This window comes from Mustela lutreola, chromosome 11 (assembly GCF_030435805.1).
Source record: "Mustela lutreola isolate mMusLut2 chromosome 11, mMusLut2.pri, whole genome shotgun sequence".
Lineage (NCBI taxonomy): Eukaryota > Metazoa > Chordata > Mammalia > Carnivora > Mustelidae > Mustela > Mustela lutreola.
Window position 1 is genome coordinate 63,481,273 of NC_081300.1, and position 26,218 is coordinate 63,507,490.

Below are 26,218 nucleotides of genomic sequence, written 5' to 3' on the forward strand. Positions count from 1 at the left end.
TTGTCATGTGCATTCCGTGGACCAGGCCCTTTTCTAGGACTTGGAGAATAAAGTGGTAAGAAGGTTCCCTAGTCTGATGGGCTTCCCATTCTAGTGGGTTTGCTGTGCACACCCCAGAGTTGCCACTACTGTAAGGTGCGGTTCCTCCTGTCAGGCAGCCGCACCTGTAACCCTAGCAGATGGGCCTGCCCTTCCCTGATGGCCCGTGTGCAGGCACCACTGTTGCCACCCAGGAGCTGGGCTGTCCGGGCAGGGTGATTATGGGCTGCCGGCCTCAGGCCCTGCGCCACGCCACCACCGCCACTGAGACAGGGGCAGGGACCTTCCTGATGCCAAGGCATTGCCATTCGGCAGCGTGGTCTCTTGTAACCCTTCCTGCCTCCTGACCCTAAAGAGTTGCCCCAGATGTGCCAATAGCAGTTTCTCACTGACTGGAGGCACTGGCCTCCCTTTTGGTAGTTACTGCATGATGGGAGGCAGAAGTGGCTGGAACGTGCTGGTCAAAAGGCCTTCTGACAGAGCTCACTGGAGGAGCGAGTTTGTGTGGCAGGACGGTGGGTCTGTTAACTGAGGTGGCACGGAGGGCTGGGCGGCGCGGAGCCCGGGTGCAGTTCCTCATGACCTAAGGCTGCCTGGGGTCCTCCACACGACCCCTTGCTCGGGGCTCCATCCCTTGCTGCCTCAGGCACCGCCGCCCCGTTACCTGCGCACCTGTCACTAGTGAGTGTTCCTGTCCTGGTCCCTTTGATTCTCAGCTCTGTGACCTTGAGCTGCTTGTTTTCCTCTCCTGCAGCCTCTGGCTCGGTATCCATTGGGTATACTGAGGTTGGGTTGTTGGGTGTGGGGGAATGATCTTGGCGTCAACACGCGGCGCTGATTTCCATAAGAATATGTCCCTAGCATGGTGAGTAAGTGGTACATGCCAGGCCTTGAATTACTTCTGTCTGTGGACTTGTTCGTCCTCACTGCAGTGGGTCACAGGTCACGCATTTAGGAGAACTCCCTGTTGTCACCCGCCTCAGTGGAGGTAAATGTCCGCCACTGGGCCCCCGGCAGTGCTTCAGGCCAGAGAAGCCACCACTCCCTGTAAAAGGGGCCCAGACGCTCCATTAAATCCTTGGCCCAGGCTCCACAACTTCCTTTTTCCCACCCTGGCCTCTTGGTGGGGTCCTGGCTTCAAGGGTCAAACGTGCCCCCCACACCCTGCCTCCCTCCCCAGCACAGGCACACTGTGGTCATTTGGCTGGCCACAGACCTGGGTCCAGAATCGGCATGCAGCTGCTCTCGTGTCTGTGTCTTGCTGATCGCGTCCCTTCTGCGAAGAGCATGCTTATTCTGAAGATGCTTCCTTACAGGTCAGGGCTGCCGCTGCCGTCCTATGGGTACCCCAGCAGAGCCTTCGGCAGCCGGCTGCTCCAGGCCCTGGAGTGAGGTGCTTCAGTGCCTGCAGCACCTGTCTGCCTGATTCCTTCCTTGTGACAACAAACCGGGGTCAGGAGATCAGGCGAACTAGAAGGCCTGTTCTGTCAGCCCTTCAGGAGAGGGGGCTCTCAGACACTCTCTGCCTCCGGCCCTGCAGCATGTCCCATGGCTGTGTCTTCAGACTGGGGGAACACTTCATGACCCCGACGCCCATGACAGAGCAGGATTCTGTGCTGGATGCAGTGCCCTGCGTGAGGGTCCAGAGGTGCAGGGGTGATGTGGGGTCCCTGGCAGTGTGAGCAGGTGGTGCCACGGTGGGGTCCATATTCCTCTTTGCTCTGGGGATGCATCACGTACAGAGTCCAAGAGGTCGGGAATGCTCCAGGGATGTCTGGTGGGCATGGGTTGTCCCAAGATGGCTACAGGGTATGGTGCCACCAGCGTCCCCTGAGGTATCTTCATTGCACTTGCTCCCCAGATGAGGCCTGCTGCCCTGCTGCCCAGCATCCTGGCCCCTCCACTCCCCTGTGCTTCGGCTGTGTCCCCTCTGCTTGAAACTTGCCTTCCCCCACTCCTACCTTCAGGCAGTTGTGCAGGGTCTCTTCCCAGACACTTGTCCTTGCTCCTTGGGAGAGTAGATGGTGCTGAGATGCCTGAACTCTGCTAGCCGTGTGACCTTGAGCATGTCCCTTCTCTCTTAATTCCCATTTCCCCTGTATGATATGTAGGTGACAGTGAGTGGGTACATTAGTGTCACATGGCATGTGCTAGCCGTTGTGACCGCCAAGCCTGTGCCTCTGGCAGAACATGTGTGGGGAGGAAAGATTCAGAGCTAGGGCAGTGGTGCCCCCTCTGGGGGGCTTCATACATCGCTGGAGGGGCCCAGCTGTCTCGCTCCTCTCTCCCCCAGCATCAGCCAAACGGAACATAAATCTGAAGCCTGGGGGGTCTCTGTCTCCTTAGCCACTTTGGTTGGCCATTTTTTTCGTGACAGAGGCCTTCAGGTTGTGATTCCTCCTCCTGCGTGTGTCTGTGGCATCTCAGGATCTGGGAAGCCTATGAGCCCTGTGCTGACTGGTGAGGGGATCCTGAAGGCCTGGGAAGGGGAATGTGTGTGCTGCCAATAGAATCAGGCGTTTTTCCAGAGGCACTGTCAGATGTAAAGAGATCTGGATTGGATGTCGAAAGCCTAGGGGTTTCCTGTGGTGGCCTGGAGAGTGGCCTGGGGTAGCCTATGGCTAGATGTAAGATACAGGCTCGTAGGAGGAAGCAAAAGCGTTGAGCTTGTGCCCAGGTCCGGGGAAGGCTGCTCTTGCCTGTTTCTTGCAGACTCTAATGCCCAGGGGAGCCATGTGTGCTCCATGGAACCCAGCAGAGGGTGTGGGGAAAGTGCCCTGTTTCCTGTGGTCACAGTGCTGAGGGTGCCTTTTAAGATACAGCTTTAGGGGCGCCTGGGTGGCTCAGTGGGTTAAGCCGCTGCCTTCGGCTCAGGTCGTGATCTCAGGGTCCTGGGATCGAGCCCCGCATCGGGCTCTTTGCTCAGCGGGGAGCCTGCTTCCTCCTCTCTCTCTCTCTCTCTGCCTGCCTCTCTGTCTACTTGTGATCTCTCTCTGTCAAATAAATAAATAAAATCTTTAAAAAAAAAAAAAAAAAAAAAAAAGATTCTCTAAAAAAAAAAAAAAAAAAAAAGATACAGCTTTAGACATTTAGGTGGGAAGTGAACTGTGCAGTAGCCTTCCCCTTGAGTGGCTTTGTACTGGTCATGGTGCCCTCACGTGCCTCATTTCCCTTGAGAGAAGTACCAGCTTTACACTACAGACAGGAGCTGAACACCTTCTAGAAGGGACATCTGCTGGAACAGAAGCTAATAAGGCTGGGGCTCTTCCCTGGGGCAGATGCAGGTAGGTGAGGCAGGAAGAGGGCACATCAAGAGGCAGTTTCAGGGGCACAAGGTGGTGTGTGGCAGCAGGTTGGGGAGAGGAAAAGGGGAGGTGACAGCGGGGCCTTTGTAGGAAACCACTCCAGGGGAGTTCCCAGGCCTCGCAGGCTGAGCCCAGGGTGTGGAGGCCCCAGGCCTGTAGTTCTCCCTCCTTGGCACCATCTGCTTCTTGGCATGGGCTCTTCTGAGATGGCCTGTTCACCTTCCTAGTCCTGGGAGTTTGTTGGTCCTTGGGTGGATTCTGGAGCCTCTTGTCCAGTGCCGGGGGCATGCTGCCTGCCCTGGGACTCCGCGTAGCCCTGCACTGAAGGCAAGCCCTGCCTAGGAGAAGCCTGCTGCACTCAGTTCAATTTAGCTGCCCCAGGCCCTGTTTCTGCCCTCGCTGGCATCACTGTGAATCACCTGGGACCTGTTGCTTCACTTGGTAGAACAACCGGGCCTAGCAGCCGGAGGCCTGGGCTTGCATGTTCCTGCCCCCGCCCCCATGGCAGATGAGTGTGTGGGAGGGAGGCGCAAACCCCCGGCCCCAGATGGCACGAGGGTCTAGAGTGCCCTGAGACAAGCACTGAGCTTGGTCTGCAGAACTGGACAGTCCAAGAGTTGGGGGGGTTATGGATTAGGCTCCAGGAAGCAGGCTCTGAGGGGGGCTCAGCATGTAGGAGCTTGACTAGGGTGTGGGAGGAGCCCCCTCCGCTGACCCTGGGAAGCCCTGAAACTAGCAGGGAACTTTGGGCTGGTTCTTGCCGGGCCCTTAACGCCACCGTCATCATGTCCTGGGCGAGGCAGGTCTGCTCGCTCTGCCAGTCAAGGCAGGCTGCTCAGCCACCAGACCGAGGGTCCTCAGGCCACACGTGCTGGCAGGGGCTGACACAGGGGCCACTTTGCTCCCATTAAACATGAGAGAGGCTTCCACTGTGCCCTGAGAGCTGGGGGGAGCTCACGGAAGCATGTGGGAAGCTGGTCCCATCTGTCGCAGGGCGGGGTCCTCACTGGCACCTAGAGGAGAGCAACACAGGCCGGGAAGGCCAGACAGCACCATCCAAGGCCATAGGCCTTCTCTGGCTCCCCCACCTGTCAAACAGAAATATGGGGATGTCCTGTTCCAGCGCAGAAGCCTGTGGACCTCATGGTCTCCCTGCCAAGGAGCAGGAGCTGCCCAGCCGGGCCTTTGTGCCAGCCGCTCATCATCATGGACTTGTGTGTGTGGATCCTCGAGGTGGGGCCCTGTGCCCATGTTGGTATTCATGGCGCAGGGTGTCTGGAAGAAGGGGTATTTGGGTGAGGCTGAGAGGGTGAGGAGGCTTCTGTGTGCAGATGGGGTCTGTGACACGGGGATGGGCGTGGGAGTGAGGGCGCAGCAGGAGTGAGAACGTGTGGCAGGCGAGCAGGCTGAGCCCCCTCCACTTCCAGGTCAGCCAGAACAGCCTCACCATGCTGTCCTCGCCGTCACCGGGCCAGCAGGTGCAGACCCCACAGTCGATGCCCCCTCCTCCCCAGCCATCCCCGCAGCCTGGCCAGCCCAGCTCGCAGCCCAACTCCAACGTCAGGTAGGCCTGGCAGGGGGTGGCCCTCCCCACCTGGCTCCCAGGGCGGGCCCCACCTTGTGCCCCAGCTCACAGGTGCATCTGCTTTTGTTTTGCTGCAGCTCTGGCCCTGCCCCTTCCCCTAGTAGCTTCCTGCCGAGCCCCTCACCACAGCCCTCCCAGAGTCCAGTGACGGCCCGCACCCCGCAGAACTTCAGCGTCCCCTCCCCGGGACCTTTAAACACCCCCGGTAAGTCGGGTCGGGGGTGGGTGTGATCCGAGGCCCAGAACCCATTGTGTAACCCACACACAGACCTGCAGATCAAGGGGCCGAGATTCGCCCCTCACCATCTGGAGGCCTCCGCTTATAACAGGGTGGGTGAGCTCTAGATCCCCACCTGGAGGGTTTGCAGAGCCCGGGCTTGTGGGTGGGAGCTGCACTTACCACATCATATCCTCCAGTGAATCCCAGCTCAGTCATGAGCCCAGCTGGCTCTAGCCAGGCTGAGGAGCAGCAGTACCTCGACAAGCTGAAGCAGCTGTCCAAGTACATCGAGCCCCTGCGCCGCATGATCAACAAGATTGACAAGAATGAAGGTGCGGCCGGCGCTGGGGCACAGCATGTTTGGGGATGGCGGGGGGATACTCCAGGCACGTGTCTTAGTGGCCCCTCTCTGTCCCAGACAGAAAAAAGGACCTGAGTAAGATGAAGAGCCTTCTGGACATCCTGACAGACCCCTCTAAGCGGTGAGCTTTGCCTCCAGGCTCCTGGAGGAAGGATGGCGCTCTGCCCACGTCTGGCTGCATGGTTGGCCCAGCCTTGAATGAGCATTTAGTGGTGATGTGGAGTTTATAGAGAAGGGGCCTTAGGGCTCCACTTACGTGTGTCTGCTGGGGCTCCAAGCCCCTGGCCCCCTACCTTTGCGGTGCCCCTGACTTACCAGTGGCCTTTGGCAAGTGACTTCATATCAGTTAGCCCATCTGCAAAAAGGGGCAGCTGTGGCTCACTCAGCTTGGCTGGGAAAAGGAAACAAGGCGACCCCTTGAGAAGCACTTGTAAGGCAGTGGGGCACTAGCTTCTCAGCACACACGACCATGCTGGTCAGTGCCAGGGCTGCTGTGAGCACCAGAGCTTGGTCTGCAGTACAGGACTGTGCATGTAGACTGGCCTTTGGATTTGTCCCTCTCCCTGCCTCAGCTTAGTCTGTGCTCCCTTCTAGAAGGGCTTCTCTTTTCCATTTACTAGACAAAATGCTGGAAACAGCAGAACTAGGCCACTTGGATCTGGACCACCCTCCAAGCCCTCTTGGATTGATCCTCATTGGAATTCTACGGCTGGGGGGCAGGGGACCAGCCTCTGTCCCTCCCCACTGACCCATTACATTTATGCCCTGTTCTGCCAACCAGGATGGGGCCACTCCTGGGGACAAGATAATCTGTCCTTACCCTTTGCGTCTAGGAACAGCTGGTCAATGGCTGGGGCTCCTGTGGAGGCTTGTGCTGGCCAAAGCTGGCTCTGTTCACACCAGAAGAAGCCAGGCGGGCGGGCGGTGGCTAGAATCAGCACCCGCCACCATCGTCAAGCATGGAGAGTCAGCCACATCCCTTCTCCCCACAGGTGCCCCCTGAAAACACTGCAGAAGTGTGAGATTGCCCTGGAGAAGCTCAAGAATGACATGGCAGTGGTGAGTGGGATACCATGGCCTGGTGGTGTTCAGAGGGCCACAGGCATCTCTGAGGAGACTGGGACTCACCCCACAAGTGGGGAGAAGTGTTCAAAGTTAGGAGTGGGTAGAGGGGCATGCCACTCAGCCTGGGGACCTCGCCCAGAAGTCTTCTTCCAGGTCAGGTCGGCCTTGGGTAAGGAGAGCATGTGTGCGAACATGGGAGAGGTCACCCTCCGGCTGTGGTCCTGTGGGTGTTCCCTCCATCCGCCAGGTTCACAGACTTTTGTGTACGCTCATCTCCACTGTCTCATCTCCACTGTCTCATTTCCACTTGTCCCTGCCCAGCACGAGGCCAAGCCCTGGGGGGAGGGGCCTCAGGGGAAAGTCAAAGCCACAGAAGGCAGGCGAGTGCATCTAAGATAACTATTTATCTCTTGGGGGCAGAGGTGATGGGGAAGCTGTAAAAGTCTGGCTGTGAGGTTGAGGACCTCAGGGTCTAGAAAGCTTCCCAAGAGTGGGCTGCTGACCCCACTGTCCTGTCCCAGCCCACACCCCCGCCGCCTCCGGTGCCGCCAACCAAACAGCAATACCTGTGCCAGCCGCTCCTTGATGCCGTCCTGGCCAATATCCGCTCACCCGTCTTCAACCATTCCCTGTACCGCACCTTCGTGCCGGCGATGACAGCCATCCACGGCCCACCCATCACGTACGTGTAGCACAGGGCTCAGGCTCGCGCTAGGCAGTGGGCCATGGGCTGTGGGTCGTGGGCCACAGCCTAGCCCCGTGTGGTGACCATAGCTGCCTCTTCCAGAGCCCCGGTTGTGTGCACCCGGAAGCGTAGGTTTGAAGACGATGAGCGGCAGAGCATCCCCAACGTGCTCCAGGGGGAAGTGGCCAGATTAGATCCTAAGTTCTTGGTGAATTTGGATCCTTCTCACTGCAGTAACAATGGCACCGTCCACCTGATATGCAAGTTGGGTGCGTACTGGGGAGGCGGGGCTGGTGCTGTGGGAGACTGAGTCCTAAACTCCAGCCCCAGGGTTCTGCCCCTGCCCCTGGCTCCAGAGTAGGCCCAGCCCAGGCCCACCTGCCCCGGCCCACCTGCCCCATCGGGACTCGCACTGTGCCTCCTACAGATAGGCACACACACACCGTGCCCCGAGGCCCACCAGCCCCACATCCTTCTGGATCCTCCCACATACCTGGCCTAGGATGTGCCCTGAGGGCTGAGCCTGGAGCCCCCACACTCTCACCTCTTACCCCTGCTGGGAAGGCCCCCTCCCTGCCTTCCAGGTACCAAGCCTGAGGCCCTAGGGAAATGTGAAAGCCTGGGGGTCAGAGTGACCTCCAGACTTTGCAGCAAGCCTTTTGGGATTCGAAGAGCCCTTTTCGGAGCAGGGCTATGAGGCAGGGCAGGTTGAGGCCTTGGGCCGGGTCACAGGCACAGCTGCATGTGTTGCAGATGACAAGGATCTCCCGAGTGTGCCGCCACTGGAGCTCAGTGTCCCTGCTGACTACCCTGCCCAGAGCCCACTGTGGATCGACCGGCAGTGGCAGTACGGTGGGTGAGCCGCGAGGACAGCCGTGGTGAGGCCTTGTGGCTGCTCTCTCGGGGCCCTGGTGGGATGGGGTTGGCTCCAGGCAACTGGGTTTCCTCCGGGCTCCCACAGTGGAACCCACTCCTCCCCTTTCTCTGCCCCTTTGTGGACAGGAGTGGGTTGCCCAGAAATCACTTTGAGAGAAAGGGGTCTCTGTCTCTATGGTGTTCCGTCTGCCTGCAGGGCAGCCATGTGTAGTGGTGAGGAGTGAGCAGGCCCATCCACCCCTGGGGGCCTCTGCAAGGCCGATAGGGGAGCACAGAAGGAGCTAGGGTTTGTGGGGACCCATCTGGGTGACATGGCTTCAGACCAAAGGCCCAGAGAGAGCTCTGTTGATGGGGACCAGTACCCCTGCAGCTCAGAGCTAGTGTGGGGGGCTGGGATCCCAAGACTACCCCTGAGTGGGGGCCCTGGGCTCCAGACCTGTCTACACTGTAGTTCTCCACTGATGCGTGGGCCTGGGAGGGGAGCCCATCAGCTACCCCACTGTGTGAGGGAGATGGCACCCCTGCTCACGTTGGCTGGGTGGAATGCCCCAGACGACAACCTGTGTCTATGGGGTAGCCCATTCACAGAGAGTTGCTGTGTGGCCCAGCATCAGGCCCGGCACCGCTCATGGCCCACTGCTCTGTTGCAGATGCCAACCCCTTCCTGCAGTCGGTGCACCGGTGTATGACCTCGAGGCTGCTGCAGCTCCCCGACAAGCACTCAGTCACGGCCCTGCTCAACACCTGGGCACAGAGCATCCACCAGGCCTGCCTCTCAGCTGCCTAGCCACCCAGCCGCTGGGGACCGCAGGGAGAGTCAGCGGCCTCGTCAGGGCCACAGAGGGCATGCACCTCATGTCGGACATTTCTAGGTGTTGGCTCCCTTAGAGAGCCTGGGCTTAGATTAGCTTTCCTGCTTTTATCTTCTGCCTTGGGGACTTGCCAGACATCCTCCCACACTTGTACATGATGAGGGCAGGTGGCTGTGGGGCTGGCTGCATCAGTGATGGGGTTGGGACGTCCCCCAGGGAGTCAGACATGCCACCAGCCCTGTGTGCTCATCCCTGGGCTGCTGTCCCCTCGGCCTCTCCAAGGCCTGTGTCCTTCCTCAGCACGGGGGAGAACTCAGGGTCTTGTTAGAGCCTCTTGTGTGTGTGCACCAGAAACACATCCTGTTCCTGTAAGGGAACATGGGGAGCATAGGAAACCCTGAAAATGCACACAGAAGTCTCTGGTCACAGTTTTAGGTTCAGACCCTGCCACCGTGGGCATGTGGGGCAAGCCACAGGGAAGCTCCTGGATCCCAGGGTGCTGGCCGAGTCTCAGAGGGAAGGTTGGCCTGCAGGCGGTTGCAGATCCCCTGCGGTCGCCTGGGCCTCATACCTCATGGCATTCTTCCTTCAAGCCATGGGGGTCTGCTCAGCACTGTGGGAGAGCCTGGGGAGCAGGGGCACCTGGGTGGATCCTGTCCCTGGCACCGTGCCCACTCTGGGGTCAGGGCTCAGAGCCATTCCTGAGAGTGAAGAAGGCTCCCTGACAGGGCATCAGCCCGCCAGCCCTCTGGTGTTGAGAGGGTCCCCCTTTTCTATGTGCACTACCATGTCATCTGTGGTTCTTATAATAAATTTATTATTCCTGTGTTTGTCATGAATTTGTCACTGTGTCCCCTCCCCTCTGAAAGTCTGGGTACTACTGTCCAGCGAGGAACATTGTCAGGGCTGAGCCCAGTTCCTTACCTTGGGGATGGCCATGGAGATCCAGATCTTAGTTCCCCCTTTTTTGAGTGTCAGGGCCATAACCTCACCTAGGTTTCTGGCTGAGTTCCTGCTGCCAGAAGCAAGACGAGGTAGAGATGAGTGCTGAGGAAATGGGCCTGGAGCACAACCCTGCCAGGGGCAGGTGGACACAACGCTGACTGCACCCATGAGCCATAGGAAGCTGTGGTTGTGGGGGCCCTTGGGGCCGGAGTATCACCGGGTGAGGCCCCAGAGCCCCGGAGAGGGCCACTCCCGAGGTGCCGTGGCCCTCCGTGTTGGAGGGCAGGCCCGGCAGGATGGCGCATCAGCAGTGTTTGTCAGCCTGGAAGCTGGCCGGGACCATTGGGGAAGAAGGCGTCTCACCCTGTGCGCAGGGCCAGGAACCCGTTCCCTGCACACTTGCCCGCCCTGGATGAGCCCAGAGTCCCAGGCACCCCCGGCAGGCCCCTCCTACTGCAGGGAGCAGAGCTAGGGGCACAGAGCAGGGCAGTGATGCCCAAACAGCAGTGAGGGATGAGACGCACAAGTGGAAAAACGAGCTTTATTTCCAGTCTTCGGCGGGGTAGGGTAATACTTCTTTCATAACATGTTTTCGTGTAAACGCAGAATAGCAAAATACTGAGCAAGAAAATAAAGTTTCCCAGTTCTGAGACCAAGTACTTTATCTGCCACGAGTTTCTTTTATCTGGAATTTCAGTTGGCCTAAACGTATGAGAATTGTCTGGAAGTGCTATCTAGAGAGGGTGACGATCTCCAGCCGGGGGGGGGGGGGGGGGGGGGGGTTGGTCACAGGCCTGGCCGAGAGCTGCTGCCGCTGGCCTCAGAGCACCGAGCGGTGCAGCCGCCGGCTCTGCACCACCTGCAGCCTCTTCTGCCGCTCGGCGAAGTTGCTCTTCAGGGTCTGCTTCAGTGCCGGCAGGATGGAGCGCTCCGCCATGGGCATCGGGCTCAGAATCAGGCTGTTCGGGCAGAGGGCGGGCACTGCAGAGCCCCTGGGAGCAGAAGCCCAGCCCAATGCGGCCCCAGGCAAAACACGGAGCCATCTGGGTCCCAATCTCTTCTGCACCCCATACGGGGTTTGGAGGCCACCTCAACCTCCCCCTGCCAGTGCAACTCACCATTTCTTGGGGACGCCCTTGGTGGGGACCTTGGGGAGCTGCATGGCTCCCGGGTGAAGGGCCTCCTGGTCCCTGGTGAGGGAGGAGTCAGCAGTGAGCCCCAGAGGAGAAGACCTTGCTGGGGTAGGGTGGGGCGGGGTGAGGGCTGTGAGGCTCTTACTCACTTGGGAGAGCTGGGCCCAGGCTCCTCAGGGGCAGCCTTGGGTCTCTGATTCTCTTCCAGGAGGGCCTTGAGGTGTTGCAACTGGAAGGCAGGGAGAAGAAGGGCAGTGGGCAGGCTCTGCAGAGGTGGCGGGGGGCAGATCGGGGTCCCGAGCCTCACCTCTTGGGCCTGCAGGAGGTTGGCGTTCCACAGCTGGCGGATGATAACCTCACATTGCTGAATCGTGGTGGGCTTGCGCAGGTATGGAGGCAGGCTCATCGCGGGGGGCTGCTTGCCCTTGTGCTGGTTGCCTGCCGTGGAGCTCGCCACTGCACTGGAGGTCTCCCCTTCTTCCTCTCTGGAACAGTCACTGCAGCAGCCTGGAGCTAGCCTGCCAGGCTTGGTCTAACCAACCCCCACCTCTCTTCTGGGCAGCTCCTGCTCCAGCCTGAGAATGGTGTGGGGAGGAGGGGTGTCCACACAGCCTCCTCAGGGACTGGGTCCCTTCTGCTGACTAGGGTGCTCCCGGCACCAGGTGGGGGGCTCCGGTGCCAGCTGGGACCTGGGTCCATCCCTTTCTCCTCTCTCAAGGTGCCCTGACGTTTCAAGGTGGTTCAAGCTGCGGGGCCACCCTCAGTCCTGACCCCCACACCTGTGAGCCTGGTTGAGAGAATCTAAGGACTGTGCTGAGAAGCGGAAGCCTGCTGGTTGCCCTACCCAGGGGACAATGGGGTCTCTGTTTTTGGATGCCAAGTCCAGGTTCCTGGGGCGCCTGGGTGGCTCAGTGGGTTAAAGCCTCTGCCTTCGGCTCAGGTCATGATCCCCGGGTCCTGAAATCGAGCCCCGCATCAGGCTCTCTGCTCATCGGGGAGCCTGCTTCCTCCTCTCTTCTGTCTGTCTGCCTCTCTGCCTACTTGTGATCTGTCAAATAAATAAAGTCTTTTAAAAAAAAAAAAAAGGTCCAGGTTCCTTGCTGCTTTCCAGGGCAGTCCCAGAAACTCAAGTGTCAGCCTGGTCTTGCTCTGGCCTGCCAGCTCTGCGCCTCACAGAGCTGAGCACACTTCCCGGGGTGAGCCCAGGAACCTGACTTACTTATTCCCCGACTTGGTGAATAGCAGGGTAATTTAAAGGCCAAATCACTTTGTTCCATTTCTGTGAGAAAACGGTTTTGGAGGCTGCTGTTGGCATCCTTGTGTGGGCTTGAGTCAGCATAGAGACCCTGCAGACCCCCTGGGGAAAGGGGGAAGGCAGTGCCCACTGGATGGGCAAGCCTGGAGCAAGTCTGCGCTCACCGGCAGACTGGCCCATTTGGAGGGGCTGAGCAGCTGGCTGGTGGCAGAGTGTGAGCTTGGTAAATGGAGCGCTGGGCCCACGGGGTCTGGGCGAGCCCTTACTTGGCCGGCCCCTGCATCCCTGGGGCTTTGTCCAGCTTGCTGTTGTGGAACAGGGCAGCAACTGGGGTCTCTTCTTCCAGGTCCATCTTCTGGGGAACATCAGCTTTCGAGTCTTGCCTCTTGGAGAAGCTGAGCTGGGTCCGGGCCTTGCCTTGAGAGTTGACAGCAGCCAAGGCGGTCACTGTGGGCATCGAGAACCGCGCCTGAGTCGCCCAGGATCAGCTGTGTATGCCCATGGAGTTTGCCTCAGTTTCCACCAAGAGATGGTAACAGAGCCCCCATTGGGGGGCTGCTGGGAGATCCAAACCCAAGGGTCTGAGGTTCTGTGAAAAGCTGGCTCCATGTAGTCAGGGAAGGCCAGGGCTGGGGGTGGCCCCACAGCTGTTCCCCGACTCTGAGGCAATGCCCCATTCTGGGCAAAATAACACTGAGTGGGAGGTCTGGGACCCAGCCTGCGCCAGTGTCCTTTCCAAGGACAATGCCTACTGCCTGCCTGGGGCCCGCAGAGGAGGGGCAAGGGCTGCTCCTTTGTAAGGACGCCTGGCCTGAGGAAGGCAGAGTGGGAAGAAGAAGCTATCAGCCCCTAACTCTGCAAATGACACCACAAGCCCAGAACTCCAGGCGCAGCCGCCTCTCCCCACCCCCCGCCTCTGCTTCCTGCCTGCTTGGTGGGGGGTCCTAATGAGCAGGGCTTCTGCCAGGCCACCTGTGTGCCACCCCTCCCTGGAAGACCACTTAGTGAGGCACAGAGGCTCCTCTTTCCGTATGTCGGGGGGCATCTGCCGTAGGGCCTTGTGCCCCATGTTGGTGTTCACTCCCTTTGTAGCCAAGCCCATGGGGCTTTCAATGCCCCACATTGGCCATTGGGCCCAGGGTCCCCATGAGGCATGTGTCCCTCCCTGACCCTGAGCTCACAGAGGGTGCTGGCGTGCTCACCTGACGTCGAATTTGAGACGGACTTGATGGAATGAAAGCTGGAACTGGAAATGCTGCCTGTGGGAGAAGGCACAGGGTCAGTTGGAGATGGCAGGAATGCCACTTCCATCCTAGTGTCCCCAGATGCTTCCGTCCCCGCTCCTCTCCATGGGTGAGGGGCCTGCGGCCTGTGCCCGCCTGTGTGCTCACACAGGGCCCTCCCCAACTCTGGTGAGGCAGAGCCAAGGCCGGGGGAAAGGCGATTTCTTGAAGGGCCATCCAGAAAGCAGTGGGCTTAGGCCCAAAGAAGCCCTGAAGGAGGATGACCTCTTCTGAGGTCCCACTGGGTACCCCTGGCATCTCCACACTGGGACCACCAACAGGCCCTGCCACTTGCTGAGGACAGCTCACCGGAGCTGCTCCTCCCTGTCAGGGGAGGGCCCACCACCACACCATTCTCTGTGTCCCCTAGAAAAGGAGCCCTGGACACCTCCCAAGACTGGGGCTCCAGGCTAGCACCACCCAGACCAGGCCCCAAAGGTAAGTGGGGAGAGCAGGCTGGGCTGGGGGACACGCAAAGTGAATGGGCTACTATCAGGATGAGGAAGGGCATTGGGTAAGTGGCTGTGGGTCTCTCCATCTCCACTGCCTTCACCCAGCCCTCTTGGTCACTGTGGAGATAGGCAGGGAGGCTCTCTGAAAGGACTGTGCCTTCCTAGTACAGAGCCTTCTGTGCTAGGAAGTGACGAGCCAGAGGCCCAGGGCTGGGGCTGCCCAGTGCTTGCCAGCCTTGCAGAGGGAGCCTGGGGCCTACCATAGCCAGAATCCAAGTCAGAATCCATCAGAGCAGCAACGCTAGGGAGGGCAGCTGCTCTGCCTGTTTCCCTGCTGCCCAGACCTTAGGCCTTGGGATCCCCGAGAGCCCCACCTCTGTGCTTCAGTGCACAGTCGCCCAAACCATGGCTGGGGGCAGTGGCGTCTCTCCAGGTCCCCCAGGACCCCTCCTCACTGGGATAGGCCAGTGCAGCTAGCTGGGTGAACACAAGCAACCCAGGGGCTGTTCCAGACATCAGTAACTTCCCATCAGCCACCCGAGGGCCTCATTCTTACCTTTCTTTGGCTTCTGACTCATTATTAGCTTGTAATGGAGATCTGAAAGCAAACACATGCTTCCGTCATTTCTGAAGCTGCTGCCAGTTTGAGAGAAGAGGTCTGCCTTGTCCCGGGTGCTCCCCTCCTGCTGAACCCCTGAGAGACTTCACACATGACCTTGACTCAAAACTCCTCATGTCAAGGGGAGGTGGAGTCCTGACATAATGGGGACCCCTTGATCTCATACTTAGCACTTCAAGTGGACAGCAGGAGAAGGGTGGGGAGAAACTGAGGTAGGACTAGGTGCTTGGGGGGAAGAGCTCCAGCTAAAACATAAGGGAGAAGAGAGAGGGAAGCAGAGTAAAAGACAGGTTCCGCTTCAGGCCTGGCCCATGGGGGTGAGGAGCCACAAGCAGGGCCAAGTTAGGAAGGCCTTGCCCTGAGGACACTCCGGTAGGTGGGAGAGCTGGATGGTGCCGGGCATATAGGCCCTTGATTTGGGCGCATTTAGGTTGTTAAAATCATTGAGCTGTATGCTCGCACTTTTTACTTCCACAAAAAGTTTTAAACAGTTGGGCCTGATTCCTAGAGACGAGACTGCCACCGGGCTTACTGTGGGAAATGCCACGGACAGGCTGCCCTGCCAGATGGCTAGATGGCCCCGACGCACCCCGACCCCCAAGACCACCCTGGTTTGGGGCCGATGGCGGGGGAAGGGAGTCCAAGCCCCGCATGGCAGGACCCGGGGTTTGACTTGCTGCCCTGTGTCTGTCCTCCTTAAAACCCTACGTGTTCTAGAGTCCACGCGTGTTTCCGTGCTGGAGGCACCCGCGGGCAGCAGGTCTGAGTCCCCCTCGGGCCCCAGCGGCGGTGGGCGCCCCAGCCGCGGCCCCGCCGCACGGACTCACCCTTGTTCTCCCGCTTGAGGTACTCGATCTCCTCGTGGAGCTTGACCAGCGTCTCAGAGTGCTGCTGCTGCAGGAACTGCAGGCTCTTCTCCAGGTCCAGGACCCGCTTCTGCGCCTCGCTGTGCCCAGCCTGCGCGCCGTGCTGTCCGGAGTGCTGGACGACCGCGGGCTGGCGGGGGCGCGGGCGCGACGCGCCCCGAGAGCCCGGGATCCCCGAGCTGGGGGGCCGCTGCCCGGCCGCCGCCACCCCCGCGCTCATGTAGCCGCTGCTGCACGCCCACTCGGTTGCTGGGCTGCCACAGCTTGGCGCCGCGTCGCCATGGAAACGTGAGCGAGGGGCGGGGCGTGCGAGGGGCGGAGCTGTTTGTGGGGGCGGGGCTTACGTCAACTTCCGCCTCAGCCCTAATAATCTGACTTAAAAGGTATCCGCCTTGAGGGTAGGTCTTAATTTTGTAGCTTGTCTTAGTAGTTCACTTTCTGAATGGATGCTACGGATTACAGATTGAGTTTCTACTTCCAGTAATTACAAAACGCTCTGCTTTATGAAATGTGGACAAAATATATGAAACCACTGCCTGAAAGCACTGGAGAAGAACAACAAGCAGACAGAAACTAGACGGAGGCAGCAGCTCTTGAAAGAAAAGCTGCTTTTGGGGCGCCTGGGTGGCTCAGTCATTAGGCGTCTGCCTTCGGCTTGGGTCATGGCCCGGGTGTCCAGGACGCGCTTCTGCGCCTCGCTGTGCCCAGCCTGCGCGCCCAGCCTGATCCCGGGATCAGCCCTGCATCCGGCTCCCTGCTCAACGGGAAACCTGCTTCTCCCTCTCCTACTCCCTTTGCTTGTGTTCTCTCTCTCGCTTGTCTCTCTCTGTCAAATAAATGAATAAAATCTTGAAGAAGAAGAAGAGCTGCTTTTCCCTGAGGGTTCTCTCTCCCAGACCTCAAACAGGAAGCCACAGGTCCAGTGGCTGAAGAGGCAGAAGATGGGGACACCACCGCTGCTGGAAACCCAGGAGGCAACGCTGGGAAGTTTGGAGCCTCTGTGGGTGAGGAGCTGGAAGCTGTAAACTTCAGATATGTGGCTGGCCTCAACTGCCCACCTGTGGGCAACAATTCCAGGGACTCCAGGGAAAGACAAAGAACTGGAAGGCCAAAAGCTGAGGAGAGATTCACTTGCTATCAGTTCCATGGACGAGTTTGAAGTCTGACAGAGGAGCTTGGTAAAGGCCTCAGTTTTCCTTCTAAACCCCCAAAGGGCCACACCTTGGGAATGAAAACTACGTTCTAGAGATGAGATCTGCCCTAGAACTAAGGGCAAAATCAAAATATATCTGCCCTCGTGAAACTTAAAGCCCAGCCTCCACAAGTTTGGGGTGATGTTCCGTAATTCAACCACCTGAAGAACAAAACTCAACATTCTTCAGAGAATTACAACAGAACCCAGAATCTCTGCGCCATATCATCCATAATGCCTGTATAAATAATAAATACTGAACATGCCAAGAAACAGACAAATGTGACTCAGTCAAGAGAAAAAATTCAAAAAAATTCAGATGCAGTCAACAGAAATAGATCTGCACATAATTCTAGATAATAAATTTATAAGAAAGTACTTTATACTAAATATTATTAAAATCTACAGAAAAAAAAGATGGCTGTAGTGATTGATCATGGAAAGATTTTAAACAATTGATACAGTAAGTATGGGGGGAAGGGTGCCTGGGTGGCTGAGTTGGTTAAGCCACTGCCTTCAGCTCAAGTCATGATCCCAGAGTCCCAGGCTCCAGTCCCACATTGGGCTCCTGGCTCTGCAGGAAGTCTGCTTCTCCCTCTGACCTTCTGCCCTCTCATGCTCTCTCTCACTGTCTCTCTCTCAAATAAATAAATCTTTTTAAAAATAAAAATAAAAAGTAAGTATTGTGGGGGTGTGGGGGGGGGGGCAGTCCGGATACAAATGTATCTGGACTTCTAGTTTCCTGGCCTGGCACTGGAAATCAGCCAGCTGAAAAACAACAAGTCTTCTTAGATCCTTCAGAGAACTAAGATCATAGGACAAGTTTTGCCCCAAAATTGGAGAGGCAGGCAGGCAGAAACAGAATTTCAGCTTTCTGGAGCAGAACCCTCCATAGGTTCTGCTCTACTAGAGAAGGAAGATCCAAACTGTAATTGATGTATTGCTGGTGTGGCTCAGTGTGGACAAGTTTGAAAATTTAAAAAAATACAAGGTGGGGGGTCCAATCTTAAGGGATGCTCCCACCTTTGTGAGTTTAACCTTCACAAGAATGCCCTCAAAAGAAAGTAGGATGGCCCTTAATGCCAAACCGGACCTGGAGAGAATGAGATACCTCTCTAGCCCCCATCTAGCCTTCCCTTTCTCCACACCTTTCCACTACATCAGTGGGGCTCCTGGATAAGAATGGGATACGAGTGAAAGAATTGCCCACCTCAGACCTAATTTAAAAAGAAGTTTCTAGGAAAACCCAAAGATACCAAGACAGATTGAAGGCACCTGAGGAATATTTTGCCTCTGACACTTATGGCTATGGCAAACAATGAATATGGACTAAACCCTAGCAAGGTAAATACGAAATTTCACACTAAAGGTCTCTTTACCTCAGTTTCCTCCACATGATGCATCATGCCCAACTTTCAACCAAAAAATTACAAGGCATTAATTAAAGACAAAAAACACAGTTTGAAGAGACAACAAGCATCAGAGCTAGACTTGGCTCTGGCAGAGATGTTGGAATTCTCAGATTGGGAATTTTAAAAGCTATAATGAATGTGCTAATGGCTTTGATGGACAAAGTGGCCAACATGTAAGAACAGATAGGTGACATAAGCAGAGAGATGGAAACTCTCAGAAGGGAAAGGAAATGTGAGAAATCAAAAACACTATGACAGAAGTGAAGAATACCTTTGATGGGCTCAGCAGTAGACCTGGACGTGGCAGAGGAAAGAATCAATTAACTTGAAGACTTGTCAAGAGAAACTTCTAAAACTGAAGTGTAAATAGAAGGATGAATGAAGAGAAGAGAACAGAACATCCACAAATTTTGTGACTATTATGAAAGGTGTTGCATAGGCATACTGGGAATACCAAAAGGTGAAGAGAGAAAGGTACAAAAGAAATACTTAAAACAATAATGACTGATAATTTCAAAAAATTAATGAAAGAAAATCACAGATCTGGTTGTTTCGGGGAACACTAGGCAGAATAAACACATAAAACATCTAAACTCCTAGGCATATCATATTCCAACTAAAGAAAATTAAAGATAGAGAAAATCTTGAAAGAAACTGGAGGAGAAATCAAACACCCAAACAAACAAACCCTTACCTATAAAGAAGCAAAGACAGAATTACATTGGACTTCTCCTCAGAAACCATGCAAACAGTGAGAGAGCAAAAGAAGATAGTTCATGTGGAAAGAAAAATGCCACAAACCTAGAGTACTGTATCTAGCTACACGTACCTTCAAAAGTGAAGGAGAAATAGTAAAGACTTTCTCAGACAAACAAAAATTGAGGAACTTCATTGCCAGTAGCTTTGCTTTGCAAGAAATGTTAGAAGAAATTCTTCACAAAGGAGAAAAATGACATAGGTCAGAAACTCTGATCTAAATAAAGAAAAGAAGAGCTTTAAAGAAGGAATAAGTAAGGTAAAAAAATTTTTTTGTTTTCATATTCTTTTTTTTTTTAAGATTTTATTTATTTCTCAGAGAGAGAGAGAGAGAGCGAGCGCACAGGCAGACAGAGTGGCAGAGGGAGAAGCAGGCTCCCTGCTGAGAAAGGAGGCAGATGTGGGGCTCCATCCCAGGACCCTGGGATCACGACCTGAGCCAAAGGCAGCCACTCAACCAACTGAGCCACCCAGGTGCCCCTAGTTTTTACTTTACTAAGTTGGCTCCACACCTGAGGTGGGGCTCAAAGTCACAACCCCAAGTACAAGAGTCACATGTTCCACCAACTGAGCCAGCCAGGTGCCCCTTCTTTTTCATATTCTTAATTAATCTAACAGATAACCCAGGTTGTTTAATCATAGCAGCCATGCATTTGGTAATTATAGCTTATTAATAAGTGAAATGAATGACAGCAATGTTATCAGAGATGAGAGGGTGAAATTGGAAATGTTCTAAAGTTTTGCACTACCATGAAGTGGTAGGTGTTATTCTAAAGAGAACTTGGATTCACTGTAAATGTATAATCAAGGGCAACCACTTAAAATAGTTTTAAATAAAAAGTGTAATTGATATGTGAAGGGAAGAGAGAAATGGAATAATAAAAGGCTCAGTTAAGGGGCACCTGGGTGGCTCAGAGGATTAAGCCTCTGCCTTTGGCTCAGGTCATGATCTCAGGGTCCTCTCCCTCTGCCTGCCTCTCTGCCTACTTGTGATCTCTGTCTGTCTGTCAAATAAATGAATAAAATCTTAAAAAAAAAAAAAAAAAGGCTCAGTTAAAGGAACACCGGGCTGGCTCAATTGGTAGAGCTTGCAACTCTTGATCTTGGGGTTGTAAGTTTGAGTTCCATATTGGGTGTAGAGAGAGTACTTAAAAATAATCTTAGGGGCGCCTGGGTGGCTCAGTGGGTTAAGCCTCTGCCTTCGGCTCAGGTCATGATCTCAGGGTCCTGGGATCGAGTCCCACATCGGGCTCTCTGCTCAGCAGGGAACCCGCTTCCCTCTCTCTCTCTGCCTGCCTCTCCATCTACTTGTGATTTCTCTCTGTCAAATAAATAAATAAAATCTTTAATAAATAAATAAATAAATAATCTTTAAAAAAAAAAAAAAGGCCCAGTTAAAACCAGACAAGATGGGAAAAGAGTGGAAGAGGAAAAGAGAAACAAAGAACAATGAACAGAAAACAGTAACAAATATGGTAGATAGTATTACAACTATTTAACAATCATATTAAATATCAATGCCATAACTACAACAATTTAAAGACACAGACCATCAGAGTAGATGATAAAAATGAGGCTTAGGGGGGTGCCTGGGTGGCTCAGTGGGTTAAAGCCTCTGCCTTTGGCTCAGGTCATGATCCCAGAGTCCTGGGATCAAGCCCCACATTGGGCTCTCTGCTCAGCAGGGAGCCTGCTTCCTCCTCTCTCTCTCTGCCTGCCTCTCTGCCCACTTGTAATCTCTATCTGTCAAATAAATAAATAAAATCTTTTAAAAAAATGAGAATTAGGGGTGCCTGGGTGGCTCAGTTGCTAAGCATCTGCCTTTGGCTCGGGTCATGATACCAGGACCCTGCGATAAAGCCCCGCTTCAGGCCCCCCGCTCAGTCGGAAGCCTGCTTCTCCCTCTCCCACTCCCCCTGCTTGTGTTCCCTCTCTCGCTGTGTCTCTTTCTGTCAAATAAATAAAATCTTAAAAAAATATTTTGAACTAAATGAAAATGAAAATACAACTTAATGAAATGTGGGAGATACAGTTACAGTGGTTTCCAGAGGGAAAGGGATACAGAATGGATAAAATATTTTAAAAATTGTTTTTAACCTTGAGTTAGGGAAGATCTTCTTAAATAAGATAGGAAGCATAACAAAGAAGACTGATAATTCTGACTTTATAAAAATTTCCTGTGCCCAAAATTAAAAAAACAAATAAATAACAGACTTAGAAAAAATATTTGCAACATACATAAAGGAGAAAAAGTTAATATCTAGAATGAATCACCGATTCCTATATATTAAGAGACAAACAATATAATAACATAAAACTTAACCCCATAAAGTGATTAAGGAACAAGTGAATGAAATCATGTTCAAGAGAAGCTAGAAAAGAAATGGGGGGGGTGCCTGGATGGTTCAGTGGGGAGTCTGCTTCTCCCTTTCCATCTCCTTCTCCCCCTCCCCCCACTCCTGCTCTCTTCATCTCAAATAAATAAACTAAATTTAAAAAAAAAGATGGTATCAGGCACCTGAGAAAGGTTACTTCTTGTTTTTTTTTTTTTAAGATTTTATTTATTTATTTATTTATTTGTCAGAGAGAGAGAGAGAACACAAGCAGGTAGAGCAGCAGACAGAAGCAGGCTCCCTGCTGAGCAAGGAGCCCAATGTGGGACTCCACCCCAGGACTCTGGGATCATGACCTGAGCCGAAGGCAGCAGCTTAACCAACTGAGCCACCCAGGCATCCCACGTTTACTTCTTATTAAAGCAACACAAACATTTGACTGTTTTAACATTATAGTTTTTTAAGAAGGCAAAAGGAAGTCATTGTGGAACAGAGTTTTCCTTATCTGGCAAAGAAAATACGCACATTCTTCAGAAACAAATTTCTTTGGGACCAAATTGGAGGGATTTTGCATTTTGGTGGTTTGGATACAAAACATTGATTTATTGAGTAAAATGGATGATGTCTTCAAGCATGTTTTCCTAAAAGACAGGCAAGCCAGATGGATGTTCATTTTCTCTTTTTTTCCTTTAAAATTTACATATTGCTTTAATAAAATTAAGAAATAATGAAGCTCTTTTATTTATTTTTTTAATGATTTTATTTATTTATTTGACAGACAGAGAGCACAAGCAGGAAGAGAGGCAGGCAGAGAGAGAAGAGGAAGCAGGCTCCCACTGGGCTACCCAGGTGCCCCAATGAGGATCTTTTAAAATCTATTATTATAGTGGGACACCTGGGTGGCTAAACATCTGATTAAACTTCTGATTCTTGATTTTGGCTCAGGTGCTGATCTCAAGGTTGTGCATTCAAGCCCTGCACTGGGCTCCATATTGGGCATGGGGTCTACTTAAAAAAAAAAATCAGAGCGCCTGGGAGGCTCAGCCAGTTAAACATCCGCCTTCGGCTCAGGTCATGATCCCAGAGTTCTAAGACTGAGCCTCGTATCATCTACCTGCTCAGAGGGGACACTGCTTCTCCCTCTGTCTGCCACTTCCCCTGCTTATGCTCTCTCTCTGTCAAATAAATAATAATCTTAAAAAAAAAATCGATTACAGAAAGGCTTCAGTCTTCCCTGCCACTATTCACAACTCCCCAAACATAAACCCTACATATCCGGACACTCTTTCTTCTCCATAGCTTTCAATGATGTGCTTGGCTATCATTTCTTGATTTATCAAAATGAGCCACATTCACTGGCTCCCTGTTCTTATAGATGAGGATTTAACTCACTTGTATCACCCAAACCACATTCCAATACAGTCCTATTATTATTCTTAGCTCCTTTCTTATTTATATTTGCAATCTTACACCTTCATTTTTGGTTTTACCTTATTTGGCAGCAAATGAAGTGTAGCCACGGACTCATGAAAGCGTGATGTTGTCAATGCGTCTGTTTGGAAGTCACTGGTCTTACTGTGTTTCCCATCGCTCTCAAGCTTGCCCTGATAGGATGGTGGAACGGATTTGGATGAGCTCGTTATGGTGCCCGCCGGGTGCAGTCACTGTGTGGAGCTGACATAATGTCCCGTGAGATGCAAGACGTGCTCTAACCAGGGACTAATGTAGAGTGAAATTTCCCCATAGCAAAGATACCCCAAGATTTCAGGAATCAAGGGGTAGAAACCGGAGTGGCTCCTTCCACTGTTACTAATCTAACGACCTACAGTAGAGTATTGGCCTCCCATCCCCAAGACTTTGGGTTCTGCTGGTTGCAAGATCTTGGTTCCCAGGGATGGGAAGGGACACACTGGTCCTACCGAACAGGAGGCTGAGACTGCCACCTGGTGACTCTGTCAAGCAAATAAGAGGGTTGCTCTACTGGTTGGGGTGACTGGTCTTGATGATCAAGGGTAGATGGGTTTGCTACACAGTGGGGGCAAGGAAGAACACCTGGCACCCAGGAGACTCTCTTGGTAATCTTACTTAGTACTCCCACAGTCTGTGGTAAAAGTTACGGAAAACTGTAGCAACCTAAAACAGGCACCTAAAACAGGAAGGCACAGAAACATCAAGAATAAAGATCTAGGTCACCCCACCATATTACCCCATCACCATCCCCCAAAATATGACCGGCTAGGGACAGGCAGAACAGGTGGTAGAAGAAGAGCAGTCACATCCTGTGGCCAATCTCAGAAGCAAGCGTGCCAGTAGTTAAAGATGTCCTGTGTCTTTTGTACCTGTGCTCCTTCTCTTTTTCTCCTCCCGCATTCTCTTGTTACCTGATGGTATTAATGTGTAAGTCATAATTTTTTCCATATCTCAATAGTAGGTTATAAGGGGGCTCCTGGGTGGCTCAGTTGTTTGAGCATCTGCCTTTGGCTCAGGTCATGATCCCGGAGTCCTGAGATGGAGCCCCACCTCGGGCTCCCTGCTCATCGGGGAGCCTGCTTCTCTCTCTCCTACTCCCCCTGCTTGTGTTGCTTCTCGCTCTCTCTCAAATAAATAAATAAGATCTTTAAAAAATTAGTAGGTCATAGGATAGCAGAATCAGGGGCACCTGGGTGGCACAGTCAGCTAAGTACCTGGCTCTTGGTTTCAGCTCAGGTCATAGTCTCAGGGTGGTAAAATCAAGCCCTGCCCTGGGCTCCATGCTCAGTGCAGAGTCTGCTTGAGTTGCTCTCTCCCTTAGCCCCGCCCCTCCCTCTCTAAAATAAATAAATCTTTTTAAAAATAAAGGATAGCAGGATCAGAAAAGAAAGCAACATCCGCTCAGGGATGGATAAAGAGGACCCTGGGGTTCCTGTTTGGGTTTGACTGTAGGAAGGAGAGCTGAATCACACAGTGTGATTTCTCAGTACCTTTACTCAGAGGTGAGATGTGGAAAAGGAGTCATTTGGACACCAAGCTGACAAAAGGATAGACTGTGCTGGGTTCATTGTTAGCACAACCACCATTCATTTTTAAGGCTGAGAACTATATTTTCCAGAATCTCCTTTCCTATACTGTTTTTTTTAAGGTCTTATTTATTTATGAGAGAGGATTTAAGGAGGGACAAGCAGACTCCGAGCTGAGTATGGAGCCCAACACGGGGCTCAATCTCAGGACACTGAGAACACAACCTGAGCTGAAACCAAGAGTCAGATGCTTAACCGACTGAGCCACCCAGGTGCCTCTCCTCTATGATTTTGGGATAGAGTAGGCCAGAGAGGAAGTCATTTGTGATTTGGAAGACGAAGTTGAATCAGTTATAGGCAAGTGTGTGGATAAAAGAGACTCACAGAGGCTTCCTGGAGCGTTACCCTCTTCATCACTGAATTCTGAGATGAGTGGTAGAAGCTTCTCCAAGATTGTGAAGAACCTTGATGCTTTAGGCTGAGATCCCTAGCACAGCTCCTTTGAATTTGAAGACTCATAGCTCCCGTGACCTCTGCTCCTTAGACTCTTCCAATGCTCACGGGAGTTCCTAATTCTATACTAAATTCCTGTCACGTGGGGTGCCTGGTTGGCTTAGTGGGTTAGGGCTCTGCCTTTGGCTCAGGTCATGATCCCAGGGTCTTGGGATCGAGCCCCACATTGGGCTCCCTGCTCAGCGGGAAGACTGCTTCTCCCTCTCCCACTCCCCCTGCTTGTGTTCCCTCTCTCGCTGTGTCTCTCTCTGTCAAATAAATAAATAAAATATTTTAAAAAGAAAAAGAAGGGAATATAACTATCACACTACATAGCTCATCAGTGAACAGTATTTACATCATCCTAATAATATCAATACTAGTTATTAATTTCACCAGAAATTATGACACACTGTGGAGGAGGGGGTCATGGGTGAGTGGGGAGAGATGGGGAGATGAATGGGTATTTTTGTAAGGGGGATGATGATGATGTCTTATGTTCCCTCAGACGTCAGTAAAGGATATTTAAAATAAGGAAGAAGTAAGAAATGAAAAAACATTATTTCGAAATACAGAGATAGGGACTCTTGGCTGAGTCATTTGGCAGAGAATGCAACTCTTGATCTCAGGGTCACAAGTTTGAGCCCCAGGATAGGGGTAGAGATTACTTAAAAAAATAAAATAAAAAAGAAAGCTGGAGATAAATGTCAGAAGAAACAGTTTAAAGAGTTGAAAGGATTGCTTGTAGGAGGCTGGGCTGCTATTTTTTTTCCTATAATCTCAGAGCACTATTTGACTTTTTTTTAATTAAAAATTTTTTTAAATTAAAATTCCAAATAAATAAATAAAAACTTTTAAAAAAAGTTTAAAAAATAAAAAATCTTTTTAAAAAAAGATTTTTAAAAATTTATTTGACACACAGAGATCACAAGTAGGCAGAGGGGCAGGCAGAGAGAGAGATTGGAGGAAGCAGGCTCCCTGCTGAGCGGAGAGCCGGATGTGGGGCTCTATCTCAGAACCCTGGGATCATGACCTGAGCCAAAGGCAGAGGCTTTAACCCACTGAGCCACCCAGGCGCCCCAATAAATAAAAATCTTAAAAAAAGAAAGAAAGCTACCTCCGTTGCAACCCCAAGATGTGGCTGGAAAGAGAGTGGCAATTTTCCCATTTGACATTCTTTTATATAAATAAACAGATAACTCCTATTATAAAAACATTCCCCCATGAGAGGCAACAGGCCTCCGACTGGCAGGACATTCTCCTGTTTCCTGACTCAGCTCCGCACAGAGATGTCCGGTCCGATCTCCATTCATCTACAGGCTGATGCAGGTAGAAAAACAGTTGGAGAAAGAATATGTAAGATGCGTGCCAGATTCTCTCATCAGAGACTGGAATGGCCCTGGGCCTTGTTCAGAGCGACTGAACACCGTGGTTTGTCTGGTTACCCCGGTCATAGTCCCTTAGATTGCAGGCATTCATTTAGGCTAAAAATACAGGACAAAATGTTTAGGTACCACACGGGGAGAGGACAAACTT

General features: G+C 52.9%; 2 protein-coding genes across 6 annotated transcripts in view; one reads left to right on the plus strand and one right to left on the minus strand.

The window, feature by feature from the left end:
• The window catches only part of MED15 (mediator complex subunit 15), a 67,666-nt gene extending 57,890 nt beyond the window's left edge, over positions 1–9,776 (plus strand). For all 5 annotated transcript variants that reach the window (XM_059140826.1, XM_059140829.1, XM_059140832.1 and 2 more), the window contains 9 exons: positions 4,772–4,908; positions 5,007–5,134; positions 5,347–5,481; positions 5,568–5,631; positions 6,503–6,569; positions 7,097–7,257; positions 7,363–7,529; positions 8,014–8,112; positions 8,787–9,776. In XM_059140826.1, coding sequence (XP_058996809.1) covers positions 4,772–4,908; positions 5,007–5,134; positions 5,347–5,481; positions 5,568–5,631; positions 6,503–6,569; positions 7,097–7,257; positions 7,363–7,529; positions 8,014–8,112; positions 8,787–8,923 — 1,095 coding nt within the window. In that variant the 3' untranslated portion in view covers positions 8,924–9,776. The remainder of the gene's footprint in view (positions 1–4,771; positions 4,909–5,006; positions 5,135–5,346; positions 5,482–5,567; positions 5,632–6,502; positions 6,570–7,096; positions 7,258–7,362; positions 7,530–8,013; positions 8,113–8,786) is intronic.
• A 933-nt stretch (positions 9,777–10,709) lies between these two features.
• Positions 10,710–26,161, minus strand: LOC131810971 (coiled-coil domain-containing protein 74A-like). Its single transcript, XM_059138980.1, has 9 exons — positions 26,128–26,161; positions 15,463–15,822; positions 14,573–14,614; positions 13,484–13,540; positions 12,548–12,728; positions 11,334–11,511; positions 11,176–11,255; positions 11,012–11,083; positions 10,710–10,852 (listed from the first exon to the last, which is right to left on the minus strand). Exons 1-9 carry the CDS (start codon positions 26,159–26,161, stop codon positions 10,714–10,716), a joined length of 1,143 nt encoding a protein of 380 aa, XP_058994963.1. The 3' UTR covers positions 10,710–10,713.
• Between the last annotated feature and the right edge of the window lie 57 nt (positions 26,162–26,218).